The 21,246-nt window shown below is 39.7% G+C and overlaps 1 protein-coding gene across 1 annotated transcript in view; it reads left to right on the forward strand.

Annotated features, from left to right (window-relative positions):
* LOC120537109 (interleukin-13 receptor subunit alpha-1-like) overlaps positions 1-21,246 on the forward strand; it is a 110,393-nt gene that overhangs the window by 19,691 nt on the left and 69,456 nt on the right. Inside the window, exon 4 of the mRNA XM_039765769.1 lies at positions 11,271-11,379. Coding sequence (XP_039621703.1) covers positions 11,271-11,379 — 109 coding nt within the window. The remainder of the gene's footprint in view (positions 1-11,270; positions 11,380-21,246) is intronic.

Consider the following 21,246-nt stretch of genomic DNA (forward strand, 5'->3'; position numbering starts at 1 on the left):
TCTTAACTGGAAGTGAAATAGTTTAGGTCTTAATTTCCTATTCCCCCAAGAGTTGTTGCCATGCAGCTTATTATTACGTTGATAGTTATAATTATAAAGATTGAGATGATAGATTAGATATAGATCAAGCCTGCTCTCTTTCTCTTCCCCTTAACCCCCACCCTCCCTTTTTGCCTCCCCAGGTGAGGCTAAAACCCACTTCATGCAGTCCCAGTCCTCTGACATACCCAGAGACAGAGCACGTCCAAAGCACATCAAGCCCCCATGCAGTGGCGCTTTAAGGTTAAAAGATAGAGATATCTGTTACCAATATAGTCTTTAAAAGAGGAAAAAAAAAAAAAAAAAAAAGAATTTATATACTATATATATATATATATATATATATATATATATATATATATATATATATACATACACATACATATAATCTTCATCAATTTTAGTGCATTAAGATGATATCCCCAGATAATAAACCCAGGTGATGGTGTTAAAGATGTGTCCAAAACAAGCATAACAAGTCTTAATGCAGTAATAGCAATAACAGCAAACCAAGGGTATGATATTGAACAGTCTCATTTAGGGTACACATGAAATAATTAGAAAAGAAAAAGAGGAGGAAAACGTAATTAAGCACAATAAAACATAAACATTTAGCCCTAGTAATACTAAGTAATGATAAGTAATAAGTAAGTAATAATAATATAAGAATATGAGAATATATGCTGATAAAAACCCGTATTTTAAAACAAATAGATCAGACAGTAGATTATTAATCCTAGCGTTATCATTTACCGCCATGACTCACAATTATGTATCAGAATAGTCCCGGGATCAGCTTTCTTAACTCATTTTCTGCCTCCTCCTTGCTAGCGAAGACATAGAAATGACCCTGCCATTCCACTTTCAGTTTTGCGGATACAGGAGGCCGTATTTGACATTGGCTTGCCGTAGCAGCTGTTTAATATTATAGAAGGCGGCGTTTATAGCTGTTGCTGGAGAGAAGTCAGGGAAGAGCGAATGTGGCAATCTTCATATATAATATCTTCCTTTTTTCCTGATATCCATATCCATCCATCCATTTTTTTACAGGGTCTGAGGAGTTCCATCACCTCTAACTTAAATGATAATCGTTCAAAACGAACTATAAAAGATCTTGGTCGGGGTCTGGCGGTGTTTGATCAGCGTCTGTGATAAGCGCTGCTATCTCAGATTCTGCTTTAAAGTCGCCCCGATTATTTTAGAAAAAGTTCAGTTCTTGAATTTCACGGGTTTAAACTTTCGATTCTCCGGCAGGCCTTCAATTCTGACATTATACCTTCTATTCCCATCTTCTAAAGCAGCCAGTCTGTCTCCAAGTTTTTCTCGAGTTTTTACATCCGAACTGACATTTACTGCTCTTTCCTCGGCACAGGCAGCTAGATGTTCGGCTATTTCGATCCGATTCGTGAATGTCTCACTAAGATGCTCCAATCGATCAGCAAGCGTGCTCAGTTTAAGTGAGTTTTTCTCAATGCGCTCTTCGATTTTACCCAGCACCTGTCGAAGTTCTAGTTGTACCTCTTGGCGCAGCCTTTCATTTGCCTGTTGGATTTCCTGTTTTAATTCCTGTTTCAGTCTCTCAAGTGCCTTTGCCGTTGCTTTCTCATTAGCCTTCTCGCTTTTCTTTATATCTTGCCTGAGCTCAGCGAGCAACACTTTCAGTTCAGATAGCTGAAATGTGCCTTCTTGTGCCGTAGATGAAGCAGCAGACTCTGCTGAAGCGGTGTCCCGCTGCTCCAGTCCAGCTTAATTGCGTAACTGAAGCCGCGGACCTCCTGGCCTTTTCCAGTTTCAGGTAATCCTCTCCAATCGGCGAGCTATCCACATCTGCACTCACGATCGCCCGCTCCCCTTTTCGCTCTCAGCCGGCGACGATGTAGCGGACCGTGGTCCCGAGGAGTCTGTACTTTCGCCCATCTGATCCAGGTCTGTCTCTGAGAGGCCGTATCTCGAACTAGGGCTTGGTGATCGCAGCTTGGATGTAGCTTTAGTCTTCGATTCTTTCGGACCCCCCTTCTTGTTGGCCATGTTTATGTGTTTACATATACTGTAGCGTCCCTCTCGGGTTGAATAAATACAGGATATCTCTGAATAATAAGCAAATAATATGAAAAATAGCACCACTGCTAGCGGAGCTCCACTTCAGACGTCCATCTCTCGCATCGGACGAGACCAACCCAACGTTAACTTTATTTCTAACTTGTATAATTTAGACAGGATACATTTTTATGGAGAGCAAAATATTATAAGTTGTTTAAGGTTTGAGTTGATTTATTCACGAATAATATTCCTGTCTGTTTTTACCATTCCTACCAAAGATATTTCTGTCGACTAAATAAAAATTCCTTCTATTTAAAATTTAAATAGAACTTGAACAAATCTGATAGTTCATAATATCCACGCAGACTTGCACGTAAGAGCGGGAGTTATCCGTTTTAACAAGCAGCGTATTGCACTGATACGAAATAGCTGTGTGTGTATATATGTAGATATGTATGTATATGTATATATATGTTTATATATGTGTGTGTGTATGTATGTATATATATATATATGTATTTGTGTGTGTATGTATGTATGTGTGTATGTATTTATGTGTGTGTGTATATATATATATATATATGTATATATATATATATATATATATATATATGACAACAACACTCATCACTCACAACAGTGACAAAACAATTACATTGACAATCATGTTACGTTATTTTCAAAATGTTTCCTTTTCTTTTTCATTGCTACTTTAACACACTACTTCTCCGCTGCAAAGCGCGGGTATTTTGCTAGTGTTATATAAATGGTGAACAAACTTTAACTGGGTTCATTGATAATTTCGGTTTTTAAAAAATTACAGGAAGCAGAGTGAAAAGAGAGGAGGTCTTGTTACTGCTCTGTCTTAATCAGTATCAAGTGATAAGTTGCTTTACATAGCATTGTGTATAAAGTTGACAATAGTTTCTGAACAGGGGCAGGGTCGGATTAATCCACGAATTACCACACCATAAGAGAGGTGAGGACACATGGCATGGACATAAAAATCATGTATTCTATTGAAAACGAATAACATCTTTTTCTAGGTTTTGTAACGTGTTTATGAGTGATAAAAATAACAGTACTTTCGTTTAAAACAACCAATAAAAACATCTGTAAATATATTTTGACTTTGTTGTTTAAGGTGGACAAACTGTAAATGCATATGATACTCTGCTGGGTTACCAGCTTTACAAACCTGAGCCTGAAACATTAATGCCCATTTGCTAAAGCTGAACGAACCCTTGAAAATCTGTGACAGGACCATTGTTGGAACATGCAAGCCATTGACAAGGTGCTAAATATTTTAGGCCATTTTCTCAGCAGTAACAAGCCCTGTCTGTTGAAAACAGTAACCTGCTACATCAGTGTGTATTTTTGTTTTCAAGCAGTACATCAACATTTGTTAGACATTGCAGGCTGATTAGCACAGTAAACAGTCTAATGTTGCTGTACTTACTCATCTTTTCAATACGTAAACTAGTTTTGTTTAGGAAACCAGTATGTATTGCTTTTTTACTGTATGTGGTTTCTTCATGTCCTCTATATATAGTACACCCTCACAAAACCAGGCTTCCACAAGTATAATAGCATTTTGGTTTATGACAACGCATATAGTTTGAATAGCAATCTGTGCTCAGGCTTCATGTGGTAATACAAACAACACAGTCTGACAGTCTAAAAGGAATAAGCTGAGACTTTTAAGTGTCGAACAGTGGAACAGATTTATAAATGTTTTGCATATTATGCAGAACAGGTTTCTCTCAAAATTTAGAAGCTGTAAGAAGTTAAAGAAAACTCAACATTTGATACCGAAGGAGATAAAAAGAAAATGCAAAAAGAGAAAAGCTGTTTAATGCATACTGTATAAGAATAGTAACTCTAGTGCTAACTGTAAGAGCCATTTGCTAGTTATTTAAGTTGTATTAAATGTTTGAATATATATTAGTGCAAAGTCTACGGGAGGTTCTTATAACCCCCACAAGCTGAACTGAATTTGTATATTCTAACTATTTCTATTGTCTCTCTGACTATGGAAAAGTCTCAGTTAATGACATGCCTTGCTGAGAGTAAGGCATGGAAGGCAAATGGTTTTAAACCATGCCTTAACATGTCCTATAGCATGAAAGTTAACATACTCCATTGAATATGCAGTGCCATACGTTTAGAGCGTACTGAAGGTGAAGTAATGCATCTTTAAGTATAGAAACAACTGAAGTTTGACAAGAAAAGTTTAGAAAAGAGACATTTTTTCTGATTTTTTTTTTTGCCTTTTATTGTACATGTATAACAACCTTTTTTCTTTATTCTTGTGTGGACTGTTTGCTTTGGATTTTCACTAAATCTTTTAAAACAAACTTTTGGACTGAGAAATTTCTTTCGGCACGCGTTTGACCTGTGCTTGATCCTGTATTAGAGCATGAGAGGAACCATTAAAATGATATTAGGGAAGGTGTTAGGGAGAAATATTTTAGAAAAGGCAAAAGATGATCCAAAGATATTCATTCGCTATTTCAGTAGCAAAAGAACAGTGAAAGTGAAGATTAAATGTATCAGGAACACTAAGGCAGAATTAAAATATACAGGCAGTGAAATAGCTAATGCTCTAAGCTTACGTTTTCTGAAGTTTTCACATGTGAAGAAATCAATAACATGCCAGCAGTAACAGGGACTACTAAGAAGTTACTTATTGATTTGGAAATTATAGATGTAATATACTGTATATGTGTACACTCTTGATTCTTATTTTTGGAAAGTCGGTGTAGTGAATAAGAAGACGTTATATTTATATAGCTCTTTTCAAGACAATCAAAGTGCTTTACATAGAGAGGGGGAGTCGTTTCAACCACCACCAATGTGCAGCATCCACCTGGATAATGCAGTGGCAAAATTTTGCACCAGTACACTCACCACATATTAGTTATTAGTTGACAAAGAAGTGAGAGAGACATTTATCCAATTCAAGATGGGGAACGATTATGAAGCCAGAATGACCAGGCTATGATGGGTAGTTTTGCTAGCACATCAGGAAACACCCAATTCTTAACGGAAGATGCTTAGGAATTCTTTTATGACCACAGAGAGTCGTGGAGAAAACACAATGATAGAGAACTTTGAACATATATGGCTGAAGGTCTAGAAACTACCTGGTAACCTGCAGATTCGACTACTTGTGAAGTGCCAACCACTGTAGGGGTGCATGATCAGTCAAAAGAGTGAATTCACATCCCAGGAGGTAGAACCTCAGGTACTTAATAGTTCACTTTGTCTCCAGTGCTTCTCTTTCCACCGCTGCATACCTGGTCTCCCAGTCCAATAGTTTCTGGCTCAGGAACATGACTTTGTGTTCAATACCATTGACGCTTTGGCTCAACAGGGCAACCACACTGGTGTCCCATGCAATTCAAATGGGTGGAAGGGATACTGCCAGTGACAGGCAGGGATCCTAAACGCAGTATTCTCCTTTGCAGATTCCATTAAAGGAATTTGCCAATACCCTTTTGCCATGTGAAGAATGTTTAAACTTTGAGGTTTACTGAGTCACTGAAGGAGCTCATTCACTCACAGCATCAGGTAAGCATCGAACTGGGACACTTACTTACGTTGGCAGAAGCCATTGCAGAAGTGCTAACTGCTGTCTGGGACCAGGACGATGGGGTTAGACCAGGCACTAAAACGTTTCTCAATTACACCAAGATTCAGCATTCTCCTGATCTCAAGTTCCACTTCAACTTGTTTTTCCTCTGGTAGGTGATATGGTGATATTCATCACTTCTGGGACAAACAAGATGGCTACTTTGAGTTCTTGTCATTGTTAGGGTATTAAATGTGTTCTAAAATTAATGTTTGTTTTATGAGCAAAGTTGGAATGAGACTGTTTGGAGCCGGGATCAAGGTCCCTGCCCTTCCACAGTTTCAGCAAATTAACATGGTATAATTGTTTCACAAGAAAATGCGGCACAAAACCCCACCAGAAGAAGACCGTTACAAAGAAATGACTCCTCCTGTAGCGCCTGAAGAAGAGGCACCACCCGAGGAGTTTTAAATCCTCTGCATCGTACTGCACAGCTACTTCATCATCATCATCAATATCATTCGTCATTGATGAGAACCCGTACATTTTACTGTATTTTAATTAAATGCAATTATGTATTTACTCTACTTACAACAAAGAAAATGACAGCGCATACCAAAGAAAACGAGCTTGCATTAATTACAGTACGTATAGTGTTGACATTGGTATTTTACATTCTATCACTGCAGGAGACATAGCAGTACAGTACCGTACAGTACACAGGTTTACCTTTACATTCTGTTTTTAGGTAATGTATTAAGGTAATTTTTTAGGTAATGTATTAAGCTGAGTTTGCAACGAAATGAAACTGTTTTGGGGGCATACTGTATTTAGGGTTGAAACTATAAATATAGACATTTAAAAGGCATTATTTAACCACATCCAAAAGTCGCAGGTGCTCTAGGAACATAACCTCCGCGAATTTTGGGAGTGTACTATATATATTTTATATATATATATATATATATATATATTATATAATATACAGGTAGTCCCCGAGTTACGGACATCCGACATGTGACTTATGCACAGGGCCACAGCTGCTCCTTCATCTGTCTGTCTGCACAGCACTGGCACTGTACACGCTATCAGAGCAGGAAGGCACCCCTTGTCAGCACGTCTGGTGTACTGACGAGAGACAGCTTCCTGCTATGTACATAACAGTACAAGCAGGCTTGCTATTGAGAATGAATGGGGGCGGAGAGGGTCGGTTCACCACCCGCCCACCTCCACTTGCATGTCGCCTGCAGCGTTAGCCCACTGAGAGGGAACAGGGTGTGGCCAAAGGCGGGTAGCGAATCACCCACCACCGCCCCTCCCCCATTCAACAGGCAGCCACTCGAAGCACACTACAATGCTGACCCCTGCCACCCCATTCACCCTCAATGGCCTCCGTGCAGCCACAACCGAGTCACTACTTGCAGCATTACCAGCCGCGCACCAAGAATGCACAGTGCAGCCGTTCAAGGGACACTGCAAGGCTGTGGGGAAGGTGAGCAGTGAAACGCCCTCCTCTACCACATCCAGCCTCCATCCAGTCAGGAGCAGTAGCTGTGTCGGCGTGGTGGGTGGGCAGTGAACCGCCCCCTCCGCCCCATCAAGCCTTCATGCTGCACACAAGCGCTTGCCGTGCACCCAGTCACACACTGAGAATGAATGAGGTGCAGCCCCCACCACCCCATTCATCAACTGGAGCCGCCTGACGGACACTACACTGTGTGAGCAGCAAAACAGACACCACTTGCAGCGTCCCCAAGCCAGAGATGACAGAGTGGCAGTTACTGAGGCGCCTGCATCGCACCCCTCAGACAGATGAAGGAGCAGCTATGGCCCCATTCGTAAGTTGTATGTCGGATGTCCGTAACTCAGGGACTATCGGTTTAGCTATGATATTTAACTTATAATATTTATTTATATAGGTAATAAATTATATAGGGGATAAAATCGATGAGCCACAGCATGAAGTTATGGGAAAGAGTAGTGGAAGCTAGGTTAAGAAGGGAGGTGATGATTAGTGAGCAGCGGTATGGTTTCATGCCAAGAAAGAGCACCACAGATGCAATGTTTTCTTTGAGGATGTTGATGGAGAAGTATAGAGAAGGCCAGAAGGAGTTGCATTGCCTCTTTGTGGACCTAGAGAAAGCATATGACAGGGTCTCTCAAGAGGAGCTGTGGTATTGTATGAAGAAGTTGGGAGTGGCAGAGAAGTATGTAAGAGTTGTACAGGATATGTATGAGAGAAGTGTGACAGTGGTAAGGTCTGCAGTAGGAGTGACGAAGGTATTCAAGGTGAAGGTGGGATTACATCAGGGGTCGGTTCTGAGCACTTTCTTATTTGCAATGGCGATGGACAGGTTGACAGGCGAGATTAGACAGAATTCCCTGTAGACTATGATGTTTGCTGATGACATTGTGATCTGTGGGATTTGTGCAAGAGAGGTGAAAAAGAGAGTGCAGGCAGGGTGGAAAATAGTGTCAGTAGAATTTGTGACAAACCGGTATCCGCAAGATTGAAAGGGAAGGTCTAGAGGACGGTAGTGAACCCAGCTATGTTATATGGGTTGGAGACGGTGCACTGACCAAAAAGCAGGAGACAGAGCTGGAGGTAGCAGAGTTAAAGTTGGTAAGATTTTCACTGGGCATGACAAGGATGGATAGGATTTGAAATGAGTACATTAGAGGGTCAGCTCAAGTTGGACGATTGGGAGACAAAGTCAGAGAGGTGAGATTGCGTTGGTTTGGACATGTGCTGAGGAGAGATGCTGAGTATATTGGGAGAAGGATGCTAAGGATAGAGCTGCCAGGGAATAGGAAAAGAGGACGGCCTAAGAGAAGGTTTATGGATGTGGTGAAAGAGGATATGCAGGTGATGGGTGTAACAGAACAAGATGCAGAGAACAGAAAGATATGGAAGAAGATGATCCGCTGTGACAACTCCTAACGGGAGTAGCCGAAAGAAGGTAAAATATTTAAATTCGGTCTTGTATGTCTGTTATTCACTTGACGCTCGGAACATTTGCATAATCATTGAAAATTGTTGGAATCAATTTTGACACAGCCTGTTTGTCACATGGACAACTTTATGTGGCATGTCCAATGGTACAAAGTCCTAAGAACCTTTATATGTTGGCTAAAGATAGAAAAACTAAAAACATAGTATATAACATCACTTTAGTAAACAATACAAACACATTAATGAGTCTTTATTGTTTGTTAATTAATTTTTATTTTTAAAGTTGTGTTTTTTTTAAATTATATTTTTCTCAAACAGTTAAAAAAAAGAGTTTAAAAAAAACACTTTAATTTCCCTCATGGGCAATGCTGGGTGTTTCAACTAGTAAGAACTAAACCAGGCGAGCACAGTGTTTGTGAGCCCAACACAATTCCCACCCTGTGGAATAAAAGAGAATGGTTAGTGGTGTCAAATGCTGCACTTAAGTCTAGTGGAATTCCTTTCATCAGAAGATATTAAAATGTTGTTTACAACATGAGTTAGTACAATTTCTGTACTATGGCCAGAGTGGATGCCAGACTGGAATTTCTCTGATGGATGGTGAGACTAAAGATGAGTGACAGTTACATTTTGAAGTATTTTAGAGTGAAAGAGTAATTTGAAATGGTTCTAATAACTAATTAAATAAGCATATGTGGTTCTAGCTCCAACTTTTTAAGTAACAATCTGATAAACATTTTTACTTTATCAGGGATTGCACCATTCAGTAATGAACTATTGATAATTCTAAAAAACGGGTGCTATTTAGAACATCCATTGAGCATCTTACTAGTTTACTATTTTATTACTTTTTACTGGGAATAGGTTTAAGTAAAAAGTGGTAGGTTTCATTGTAGAAATTAAACTTATGACTTTCTGCACTGTTACCAAATTGAAATCGAAAGAAGATTTATTAATCCAGCATTAAATTTGCAAAGTGACCCTGAGATATGGGATCTTATATTGTCAATTTTCTCAATGAAGAAGTTCATAAAGTCTGCACTACTAATGTGAGTAGGTAGTTTGCATTGTAGTTCAGAATTACAATTTGTTAGAGCAACAACAACAACATTTATTTATATAGCACATTTTCATACAAACAGTAGCTCAAAGTGCTTTACATATTAAAGAATAGAAAAATGAAAGACATAATTATAAAACAAAATAAATTAACATTAACATCGAATAAGAGTAAGGTTCAATGGCCAGGGGGGGACAGAAAAAACAAAAAAACTCCAGACTCCAATTACTTTTCGAAATAGTCTATAGTACTATTACAGGATTATTACTGATGTTATCTATTAATCTAGAACAGTAGTCTGAGCGGGCTGTAAAACGAGCTTTTTGGATACTTTTTAACATTCTCTGTCCATGCAATTTGTAAGACCATTAGTTATGTTGCTCTCTATCTATATTTCAGTTTTCAACATTTTAATTTAAGAGCTTGAGTATTCTTATTAAACTAAGGTGATTTTCTGTGTACTTTAATTACTTTTGTTTTAGTGGGGGCTTCTTTCAAAGTTACTTTAGAAGTTGATGTTATCTAATCCAAATTGCTTTCCATAATTATACTTGAGTTTCTGAAAATATCCACAAATTTTGATGCAGATTTACAATAAGGATGGTCCTCGTTTTAATTTGCAAGTATACTGGTAATGGCAAAGCCAAATCAAATGTAATTAAATACTTGCCAGAAATAGCCATTTAATGCAATAACATTAAGTAATAAATAATTTTAAGTAATAATTAGATCTGATGTGTTGTTACAACTGTGAATTGGGCCACTGACAAACTGGAAAAACCCTGCTGAATTTAACATTTGGTAAAAGTTTCAGTTTCCACATCAAAGTGTATTTTAAAATCTCCCATCAACATGATATTGTCATGATTTATGGCTAAATCAGATAAAAGACTGCTAATTTGGATCACAGGCAGAGCAGCTCAGGTTTGCACAGTCATTGGTGGGAATTGAAGTGTAATATTGCCTTGTCTCTAGGCCACATGCCCTGGCAATGATTTTAGTATCTTCCTGTAGTGCCAGTGGACCAAACTTAAGAAATGAGATTTACAGCTCTTCTCATAAGTGTTTTGCCAGTCAAGTTTTATATCAAACTAGCCATATTACCTGTCAAAAACAGGTAATTGAATATTTAAAAATAATATTTGATTTCTATTGCACTATATGTACAGTCACCACCTTTCCTTGGTATCCTTGTATGTTTGAACATCTCTTCACTAGTGCTCCTACTCTTGAGCGTGTTCTTGTAACGTCTGCTTCTCAGACTCGATCATTTTGAGGTGCCTTACTCAATCTCCTGTTTACTTTTATACTTCCCATATTTGAAAGCGGCTTGCAGCATGCCTCCTACGCCTTTACTCATATTCATGTGTCTCACACTCATAGTTCCACTTTTGAGGGCATCACCAAAGCCACACTGACCAAGCAGATTACTCTGAGGAACTAGACACATACCATAGTGTTTTATTCTACAGTAGATTAATATTATGGTGGCAAAAATACACCTTTTTTAAAATGTTTTACAGGAATATGCATTCATATTTTTAAAGAGAGCTAATATGTAGTATGACAGTATATTTGATTAACTATTTTATTTGATTCAACAGGTGATTTTAAATCATCAGTCATGAATTTTGAATGTTTGATGTACATGATGGGATACATGAATTGCACCTGGATGCCTGGGATTTACTCAGATTACAACCTTTACTACTGGTTTGTATTATTTTTTTTTTCTGTTGCCCAGGTGCTTCTGGTGCTAGAATTGTATGGAAAAGCATCACAGACATTTCATCATAGTGGTGTAATACGATATAACTTAACTTGCATTTCTGAAAGGTGCTTCATGGGAGGTTAGTGATCAAACTGCAAAACACTAATGTCTTTTGTTTTGTAAATGCGTCTATCAGCACAAGCAGCAAGCAGCCTGCTGTCCCATCCCTCACCTTGACAGAGCTCAGCTCGGGCAAAAAAGTTCTCCCAGCTCAAGTCAAGGCTCCTTATCTGAGTGTGAGATCTGGAGTTGTATAGGGTAAATAATACAGTATATAGTTATTTGGAATGCATGTGTGTTCCGTGTCTACAAAGATCTGGGTAAGTGTAGGGTGAAAGGAAATGCGAGGCAAGAAATGATGAACACATACCTATCTATCTATCTATCGATCGACCGTCCAACCGCAGAAACTTTTACCATGTTATACTAATAATGACATAAAGTGTATAATGTGTAAAGATCAAATAAACATGTGCAGTTTTATTCAAGAATATAACCAAAATAAAAAAAGCATTTGATTTACATGTGGCTGTCAATGAGTTAAAATCTCAAGCTCAACTGTCAATCGACAGGGAGTTTATACGTATTCTTGAATGGTGCAGAGCTAAGAACTCCTAATTTGCCTCAGAGCTGCTTTTGTGTTCTCCATTAAGTGATGTCCCCTACTGTCCCCTGCTTATTTTTTTATCTCCCCAGAATATCTACTTCTGAGTCTCCTTGGTCTGTGTAAAGACTTAGCATCCCACTGTATGTGTACCTTTGTTACTCCTTTGAGGCCACAGAAGTGGCCATTACAAATGTGCTTTTCACCAAGGCATCTGACAAACTCTCACTCTGACTGAAAAGGGCTTCTGTCCAAATCCTAACATAAATTGTTAAATTAAATCGGTAAAACCACCTACTCTTATAGAAAAAGTTTAAGATTTATAGCCATGGTTTGTAAGCATATTGTCATGTTTAACAATTATTTTACAATGTTATTTTGATTTGTTTATGATGTTATTCACAAAAAATACCCTTTTTTTTTTAATTTTACATTTTGGAAATTTCCCAAAGATGGTATCCTTGGGACCATGTCATTACCATGCCACAAACGTCAATGTGTGTGATGTCAAGGCAAGCACTTTTTTGTATATATTATCTATATATATGCTTCCTATCTGTTTGAATTCTTAAAGAAATACAGTGGAACTGCGGGTCACGACCATAATTTGTTTCAAAATTCTGGTCGCAACCCGATTTGGTCGTGACCCAAAGTAATTTACCCCATAAGATTGCATGTAAATACAATTAATCCGTTCCAGACCGTACAAGCTGTATGAAAATTTTTTTTTTTAAGATTTTTAAGCACAAAAAAAGTTAATTATACCATAGAATGCACAGTGTAATATTAAACTAAATGTAAAAACATTGAATAACACTGAGAAAACCTTGAACAGAGAAAACTAACATTGCAAGATTTCACGCTATAGCCTTATGACCCGCTCTCTGTAAACACTTTTTTTAGTTGGTAGGCGGCTTCCCTGCGCTAACCGAAACCGATGTGCGTATTTATTTCGATGGTATGGCGCCACTGTCGGCCGCCGTATTGAACTTTCCAACATCACTAATTCTCCAACTTCCCGTGTAGGTAGAAGGCTGACCCCATCTTCACGAAATTTGGTAGGTGGCTTCCCTGCGCTAACCAAAACCGATGTACGTACTTATTTCGGTGGTATGACACCACTGTCACCCGCCATATTGAACTTTCCAACGTCACTAATTCTCCAACTTCCCATGTAGGTAAAGGGCTGAAATTTGGCACGCTCATTCCTTACAGCTTACTTACAAAATTTAAGCATGTTTCATATCGAAATTCTACGCGTAACGGTCATAACAGTCAACAACGTCCACCATGTTGAACTTTCTTATTTATGGCCCCATCTTCACGAAATTTGGTAGGCGGCTTACCTGCGCTAACCGAAATCAATGTACTTACTTATTTCGGTGGTATGACGCCACTGTCAGCCGCCATATTGAACTTTCCAACGTCACTAATTCTCCAATTTCCCGTGTAGGTAGAAGGCTGATATTTGGCAGGCTCGTTCCTTACAGCTTACTTACAAAAGTTAAGCAGGTTTTATTTTGAAATTCTACGCATAATGGTCATAACGGTTGACAACGTTCGCCATGTTGAACTTTCTTATTTATGGCCCCATCTTTACGAAATTTGGTGGCTTTCCTGCGCTAACCAAATCCGATGTACGTACTTATTTCAGTGGTATGATGCCACTGTCGGCCATATTGAACTTTTCAACAGTCTTTGTTACTTATGGGCCCATCTTCAAGAAATTTGGTACGCGGGTTCCCAACGCTAACTGATTCCTACTTACGTACATATATACGTCCATAGCCTGCAGCTCGGTCACCGTGTGATGCGGCGTTGGGTCCCCCATCCCAACGCCTCCCACGTTGTTGGCTGCCTGCCTATATAAGGCCGTCCGTCACTCCAGTCTCTACATTCCCTTCCTTGCTACGCCATGGGATTCACGTCTCCCTGCTGATAACTACAGCCTTTTAATTTAATCCACGGCTTCTCCGCTGTTTTATTGTTCGTTTATTACGATTGTGTTATTGTGTAGGTATTTTAGACTTACTTTACATTGTTCAGGTGCCCATTTCCTTTATTATTCCAACCGTAACCTCATTAACATGTTTATCGAGGTGATCACCATCAATCAAAGAACTGTCACTTACCGAGTGGTTTCCATGCCCGGAGATGGCACCTGCCTTTTCCATTCTCTGTGTTACATATTGCACAGCCATATCAGGCTCACTCTTGGTTTCCGGAGGAACATTGTGTCTTATGGACAGGTTTAAGGTGTGGACTGATGACGGTACAGGAGATAATTATACTACACAGGAGCACTATAAGAATGAAATACTTAAGCCCTTCACCTATGGTTCTGCATGTGAGTTCAAGTGTACCAAAATGGCCAAATATTTTACACCCATGGACAACCGCCAATGCTTCATAAACATCTTAGATTCACAGGTGACGATTTGAGTAGTGGACACTTTGATGTTTATGAATGTTTAAACTCTCATAAGCTGGATGTGAAGTTATCGATGAAACCGGTTGTATACTTACAATGCTTGACAGATGCCGAATGTCTCTTCAACACAAGTCCTACAAATACTGTCGTAATTGAAACAAACCATGAAACTCAAACCGATTTTGACAGCAGCAATCCAAGCTGTGAGATTTGAAACAAGGTTACTTTTCACACGGCCAACTGTACGTTGCATGCTCAAGAGTAAGCTACGTGTGGAAATCATCGGTGCGTAGGAACCGGAAGGGAAACTGGCTTGTTCGTCACTCGAGTATGTGGTCGTGAACAGATGCAAAAGTTTGGTGAACTTTTTGGTCATAACCGAGATGTTCGTGACCCGAGGTTCCACTGTAACAGGAATTTTGATTTTAACTTAGAAATGTTTAGTGACTGAGAGATTTGGCTTACCCTTTATGTTTGTTTCCTGGTATTTGGGTGATGATGAAGTCAATTATTGGTGCTTTCGATAACATTAGCACATATTCTTCATCATTGTAATTTAATCCTTTTTGATGTATATTTGAAGTCTAAATGACTTTGATATCCATTCAAAATTGTCAGAATTTGTTTGTGAAGGGTGTGTACCACTGACTTCATCTGCTGAAGTGCATGGAAACAAATGGTTATCCTTTTAGAATTTAAATATAATAATGTAGTAAAAGTGTTAATCTCTTTGCTAGATTCACCTTAAACATTTCATGAGGTTAGGCAGGGGATAGCTATAAAATAAATTGAGATTTCTGAGTTTTGCTGTGATATACTTACACTACTGAAGATGCCAGAATTTTTTTTAATTCCCTTTAAAGTGAAAAACGTGTTCTTTCTCAAATATCATAGGGCACACATTAAGTATTTATATAAACGGTTGCATTGACAATTCAATAACTAATTATCAATAATTACATAAATCTTTAACTAAAAGGGTGGAAAAAATTAGTGGATGTATATTTACCTATTTAATGAATACACTGGATGAATTTAGTTAGCTTTTTGCTCACTATCACTGCTGCAGGCTAATTATCTAGACATTCTTCAGTGCTCCACAGAAGAGTGGTGGAAGTGCCACAGTTTGTGACTCAATGCTGGGTGGTTTTTAGTCAACAGCCACAAAGTCATATCGGTGATAAAGACCAGATTGCTTATGCAGTATAATTAGATAATAATCCTCTGGATTGGGCATTCATTATATGCACTACAGACCAAGAAAGTCTGCGTCCCTATTACTTGCCCAGAGAATTTGGACACACCATTGTTGTTATTGTTTACATCCCTCCTCGCGCGGACGTGGAGATAGCGTGTGATGTCATCCACTCCGTTGCTGGTAAACTGCAAACACAGCACCCCGAGGTGCTTGTGCTAATCACTGGAGATTTTAACCATGTGACACTGGAGAAAACATTACCTGCCTTCTCTCAGTATGTGTATTGTAACATCCGGGGAAATAGGACTATTGACCTACTGTATGCAAACTTTAAGGACAAATACAGCTCCACCCCGTTGCCTGCGCTTGGGAAAGCAGATCATAACCTGGTTCTACTTAAGCCTCACTACAAACCTATAGTGAGGGAGCTACCTGCAGCCACATGCTCTTTCAGGAAGTGGTCTCCTGAAGCAGTACAGGCTCCGAGAGACTGCTTTGGAATTACGGGCTGGGATATCCTGCAGGGATCATATAGTAAGAACATTGAGGGGGTTGTTGATTGCACTACTGACTACATCAGCTTCTGTATTGACATTGTAGTTCCAGTAAAAACAGTACACTGCTATGCTAACAACAAGCCATGGGCCTTTTGAACCAGAAGAAAAGGGCTTTTAAAGGTGGTGATCAGCATGAGCTCAAGTGCGTGCAGAAGGAACTCTTGAGTCCAGCTCAGGGAGGAGAAGGAGCAGTACAAGAGAAAGCTAGAGCAGTTGCAGAATAACAGGATGAAGGAAGTGTGGGATGGGATGAAGATCATCACTGGCTGCAGCTCAAAGCGGGGTGCCACCATCGAGAGAGACGTGGAGAGAGCAAACTTGATGAACAACTTCATTAGCAGGTTTGACCACCCCAACCCATTCTCACCTCAGAGTATTGCACCCTCCACCCATCTTTCTGCTGATACCAGCATAGGAGAGAGTTTCCCCCCACCCACAATTACAGCAGCCCAGGTAAAAGGAGAGCTGAGGAAGCTTCGTGCCAGCAAAGTAGTGGGTACAGATGGAGTATCGCCATGACTGCTGAAGGCCTGTGCGCTGGAGCTGGGGAGTCCTCTACAGCGCATCTTCAACCTGAGCCTGGAACAGGGGAGAGTCCCGAGGCTGTGGAAAACAATTTGCATCACCCCAGTCCCTAAGGTATCACGTCTTGGTGAGCTGAATGACTTCAGGCCTGTCACCTTGTCATTACATGTGATGAAGACCATGGAGTGGCTGCTGCCCCACCACCTTTAGCCACAGGTCTGCTACACCCTCGACCCTCTGCAGTTTGAATACCAGGAGAAGGTGGGAGTGGAGAATGCCATCATCTATATGCTACACCGATCCCTCTCCCACTTGGACAGAGGCAGTGGTGCTGTAAGAATTATGTTTCTGGACTTCTCTAGCACCTTCAACACCATCCAACCTCTGTTCCTTAGAGACAAGCTGACAGAGATGGGAGTAGATTCATACCTGGTGGAATGGATAGTGGACTATTTTACAGACAGACCTCAGTATGTGCATCTCGGGAATTGCAGGTCTGACATTGTGGTTAGCAGCACAGAAGCACTGCAGGGGACTGTGGTTTCTCCGGTCCTGTTCAGCCTATATACATTGGACTTCCGATACAACTCAGAATCCTGCCACTTGCAAAAGTTTACTGATGACTCTGCAATCGTGGGCTGCATCAGGAGAGGGCAGGAGGAGGAGTATAGGAACCTAATCAAGGACTTTGTTAAATGGTGTGGTTCAAGCCACCTACACCTGAACACCAGCAAAACCAAAGAGCTGGTGGTGGACTTTAGGAGGTCCAGGCCCCTCCCAGACCCCTTGATTATCAGAGGTGACTGTGTGCCGAGGGTACAGTCCTATAACTACCTGGGAGTGCAGCTGGATGATAAACTGGACTGGACTGCCAATATTGATGCTCTGTGCAAGAGAGGACAGAGCCAACTATACTTCCTTAGAAGGCTGGCGTCCTTCAACATCTGCAATAAGATGCTGCAGATGTTTTATCAAACGGTTGTGGCGAGTGCCCTCTTCTATGTGGTGGTTTGCTGGGGAGTCAGCATAAAGAAGAGGGACGCCTCACGCCTGGACAAACTGGTGAGGAAGGCAGACTCTATTGTAGGCACAGAGCTGGACAGTCTGACATCTGTAGCGGAGCATCTGGCACTGAGTAGGCTCCTGTCAATCATGGAGAATCCACTGAACGGTATCATCTCCAGACAGAGGAGCAGATTCAGCGACAGACTGCTGTCACTGTCCTGTTCCACTGAAAGATTGAGGATATCGTTTCTCCCCTACACTATGTGACTATTCAGCTCCACCCGGGGGGTAAATATTAACACTATACAATGTTATTGACTGTTATACCTGCCTTGCACTCTCCACCTTGCACTTTTCAACTTGCACTGTGCTTTTATTTCTCTTTAATTAATATTGTTTTTATCAGTATGCTGCTGATGTGTATGTGAATTTCTCCTTGGGGATTAATAAAGTATATATCAGTGTTGTTATGTAAGATTTTGCATATAACTTGATAAATGTTTTGTATGTCTTTATTTATAATTTGGTCAAACCAATGTAATTTAGTGTTACTTTGGTGAGAGGTATTCGTGTTTGCAACCCCCCACCCCCAATACCCACCCCCTCCCTTTACAACCGTCTCTTTGTAATTTTACGACAGGATTTGGGGGATGTGTCTTAAATCAGTTTGATGAGTATTTCTCTGCTAAAGTCTTTCAAACCCCCTGCAAGGAAGCAATGATGTTTTAATATATGGTTTTGGGGCAGGTGATAAGATGTTCTATTTTACCCATTGGTCTGAGATATGGCTATCTGGATTGGCTGGAGGGGTTGGACAGAAAACCTATAAATTTGCTTGCTCAACCACATTCTTTCTCTCTAACCAACATATGATGAAGAAGCATCTCTCTTACTAACCTGTGATGATGAAGACAACACAATGAAGAGCACAGCTTCAGCCATATTGAACAGACATGCGGCTGAAAGCTGAGCACCAATGATGCCTTAACTAGAGACATTTTAAGTAACTACAAGTCTGTGTGCCACCTGAATTACACATCACCATTTTATCAGGTTGTATGGTTGCCAATATTCAAATGTACTTTGCATTTTGTTATTATTTATGAATATTATCAGTTATACATTATTTTATGTGTAACTTAACTCCTGCTTGTCTTTTTACTACATCTAATTGCCTGAGGTTATAGATATAGAAGTGAAGGTGGGGTTAAGTTATAAACAATAATACCTTATAAACAGTGGTAAGTCTGTGAGATTAGGCATTCTAAGGCTACATATTAATAATACAATAGGGGAAAGTAGAGCAATATATATATATTACTCTACCAAGATAAAACAATGGATGTAGTCAGCAGTATTTTGGGGTAACCATGTTTTGTACCCTGTTTGCAAATACAGTTTTGATGTATGTGTTGTTTATGTATGTGAATTTTAGGGCATTCAGTGTACAAATGCGGTGGAAGTAAAACATTGTTTGGTTGCTGAATGGATTATAACCAATAAAGTGTAGAGACCTGATGTGTGTCACAAGGACACCCGCATGTTTGTTAGTGCTGGTCGTAGTGAGTCCCTAATTAAAGTGCTAGGGAGTGGTGAAAGATGCATGCATCATTCACACAGCATTTAAGTGGTTAAAGTGCTAGGGAGTGATGGGACATGCATTCGTCATTCATACAGTACTTATTCGTTTAGAATCTTTATGTACGTATGTGTATGTTTGCTTACAGGGGCAAAAGTAGGCCAACCCATAACAAATTCGGTAAAATGCCTATATTTATATTAAAGTCAGCCATTTTCCAGTGGAGTGGCAGAGGCAAGCAGGCTAAAGCTAGGAAACCTGTAGTGCAGGTAGAGAAAGCAGAAGCTGAGCTGAGTATGCCACAAAATGGAAGGGGGCTGGAAGGATTAAAAGTAAGAAAACGTAGATCAGGTAGATCAGGTACATCAAGACAGCTGCTGTTATAAGGATTTTACTAGCATGTATTATTGGTAATAAGGAAGATCATGATAAGGAAGAAAATAGCAAAGTGAATGAAGGTGAAAGTTCTGGAATGTTGTGTGAGAGTTTTGAAAGTTGTAACAGTTAGTATGATAACTGTGAAGTGTTAGCATGAAGAACACACTCTGCTAAAGTAGAAAACAGTGAAAGCATGGGAAAAAAGAAATGTAAACCACCTATGGTGAAAGTTAGGGCAATAGTAACCAGATCGGACTGGAACCCTAAAACAAGGGTGGGTGATTTACATGAGACAGATGAGTGCTCAGATAAAGAGTGGGAATGTGAGTGTAAGGAAAAAGAGAGGGATGAAAGGAAGGGAAAACAGCAAGGATGTTTCGTTCCATTATTCTCCATTGCACCACAATCTCCAGGTAATTCTGAGGTCTGTCCAGTATTTAAAGAATATGCTACACTGATAGATATTTCACCACAGTTAGGAAAGGTAACCAGTGCTGCGCTGAAATTTGATTTAGGACAAAGAAATCAGATAGAAGGCAGAGAAGCTCGTGAGTGTGAATGGCAACTGTTGACTAAAGAGCATGAACTGGATAATGGCTTAAGGATACTGAGTAAAGAAAGTGTGGAATTTAAACAAGGAACAATGGAAATGAAAGGGATTCAAGTGCTTGTGTGTGAAACGTCTGAATGAGCTAGTGCAAGAATGGCTGAGTTGGAAAGAAAGTGCACCAGTTTAGGATTTGGTTTGAATGAAACAGGACAAGCCAAAGAACAAAGGATGGGGGATGGTGCAGCAGGAAGCTCAGCCAGTAAATCAGGAATGCACAGGGGTGTGAGGGCCAGCAGTAATTAAAAAGCACACACACTTAGGTTCAGTAATTCGAAACCTGACTGACTAGTTGTTTAAAAAGACAGCCTATGAATCTCCATGCAATAAAATGGAGAAAAGTGAGCTGGTCTTTAGTAAAGAGCACAGGTCAGTTTTAGGAGCGATGCTGGATTTAGTACTTGGATTATGGAGAGGTTTTAGCCCACACTTTCCAGTTGCAGTTACCATACAATTAAAAAAAAAAAAGGACACACGGGCAATGACAAAAAAAAAAAAATAGAAGGGTAGCACAGGAAGACAGGAAAGGGAAAACAGTTATTTCTGTTTCAATGTTCTGGCCTTTTGCAATAGTGCTACTTCTATTGTAAGGTTTTATGGACTTTGGTTTGGTGCAGGTAATAAATAGTGAAGGCAATTAGCAGAGTAAAATCCATGCAGGAGATCGGGTTACCACTAGCACATTGGAGCAAAGTGGCACTAGTGCCAATCAGTCAATCAAAAAGATGTTTTGAAAGAGCAGTTTGGGGGTGTAATAGATTTGTTCTATAGATTCACACTTTGTACATATAGAGATTAAAGTGAACCTATGGGGCTGGAAGGCACGAATGTTAAAGTAAAAGAGCAGCAAAGACAATTATTCTTTAGCAGGATAGGTAGGATATGTGTTTAGATTCAAATCCTGATTATAAACATCATCTTTGCA

The sequence above is a fragment of the Polypterus senegalus genome, chromosome 10, assembly GCF_016835505.1.
Source record: "Polypterus senegalus isolate Bchr_013 chromosome 10, ASM1683550v1, whole genome shotgun sequence".
NCBI lineage: Eukaryota > Metazoa > Chordata > Cladistia > Polypteriformes > Polypteridae > Polypterus > Polypterus senegalus.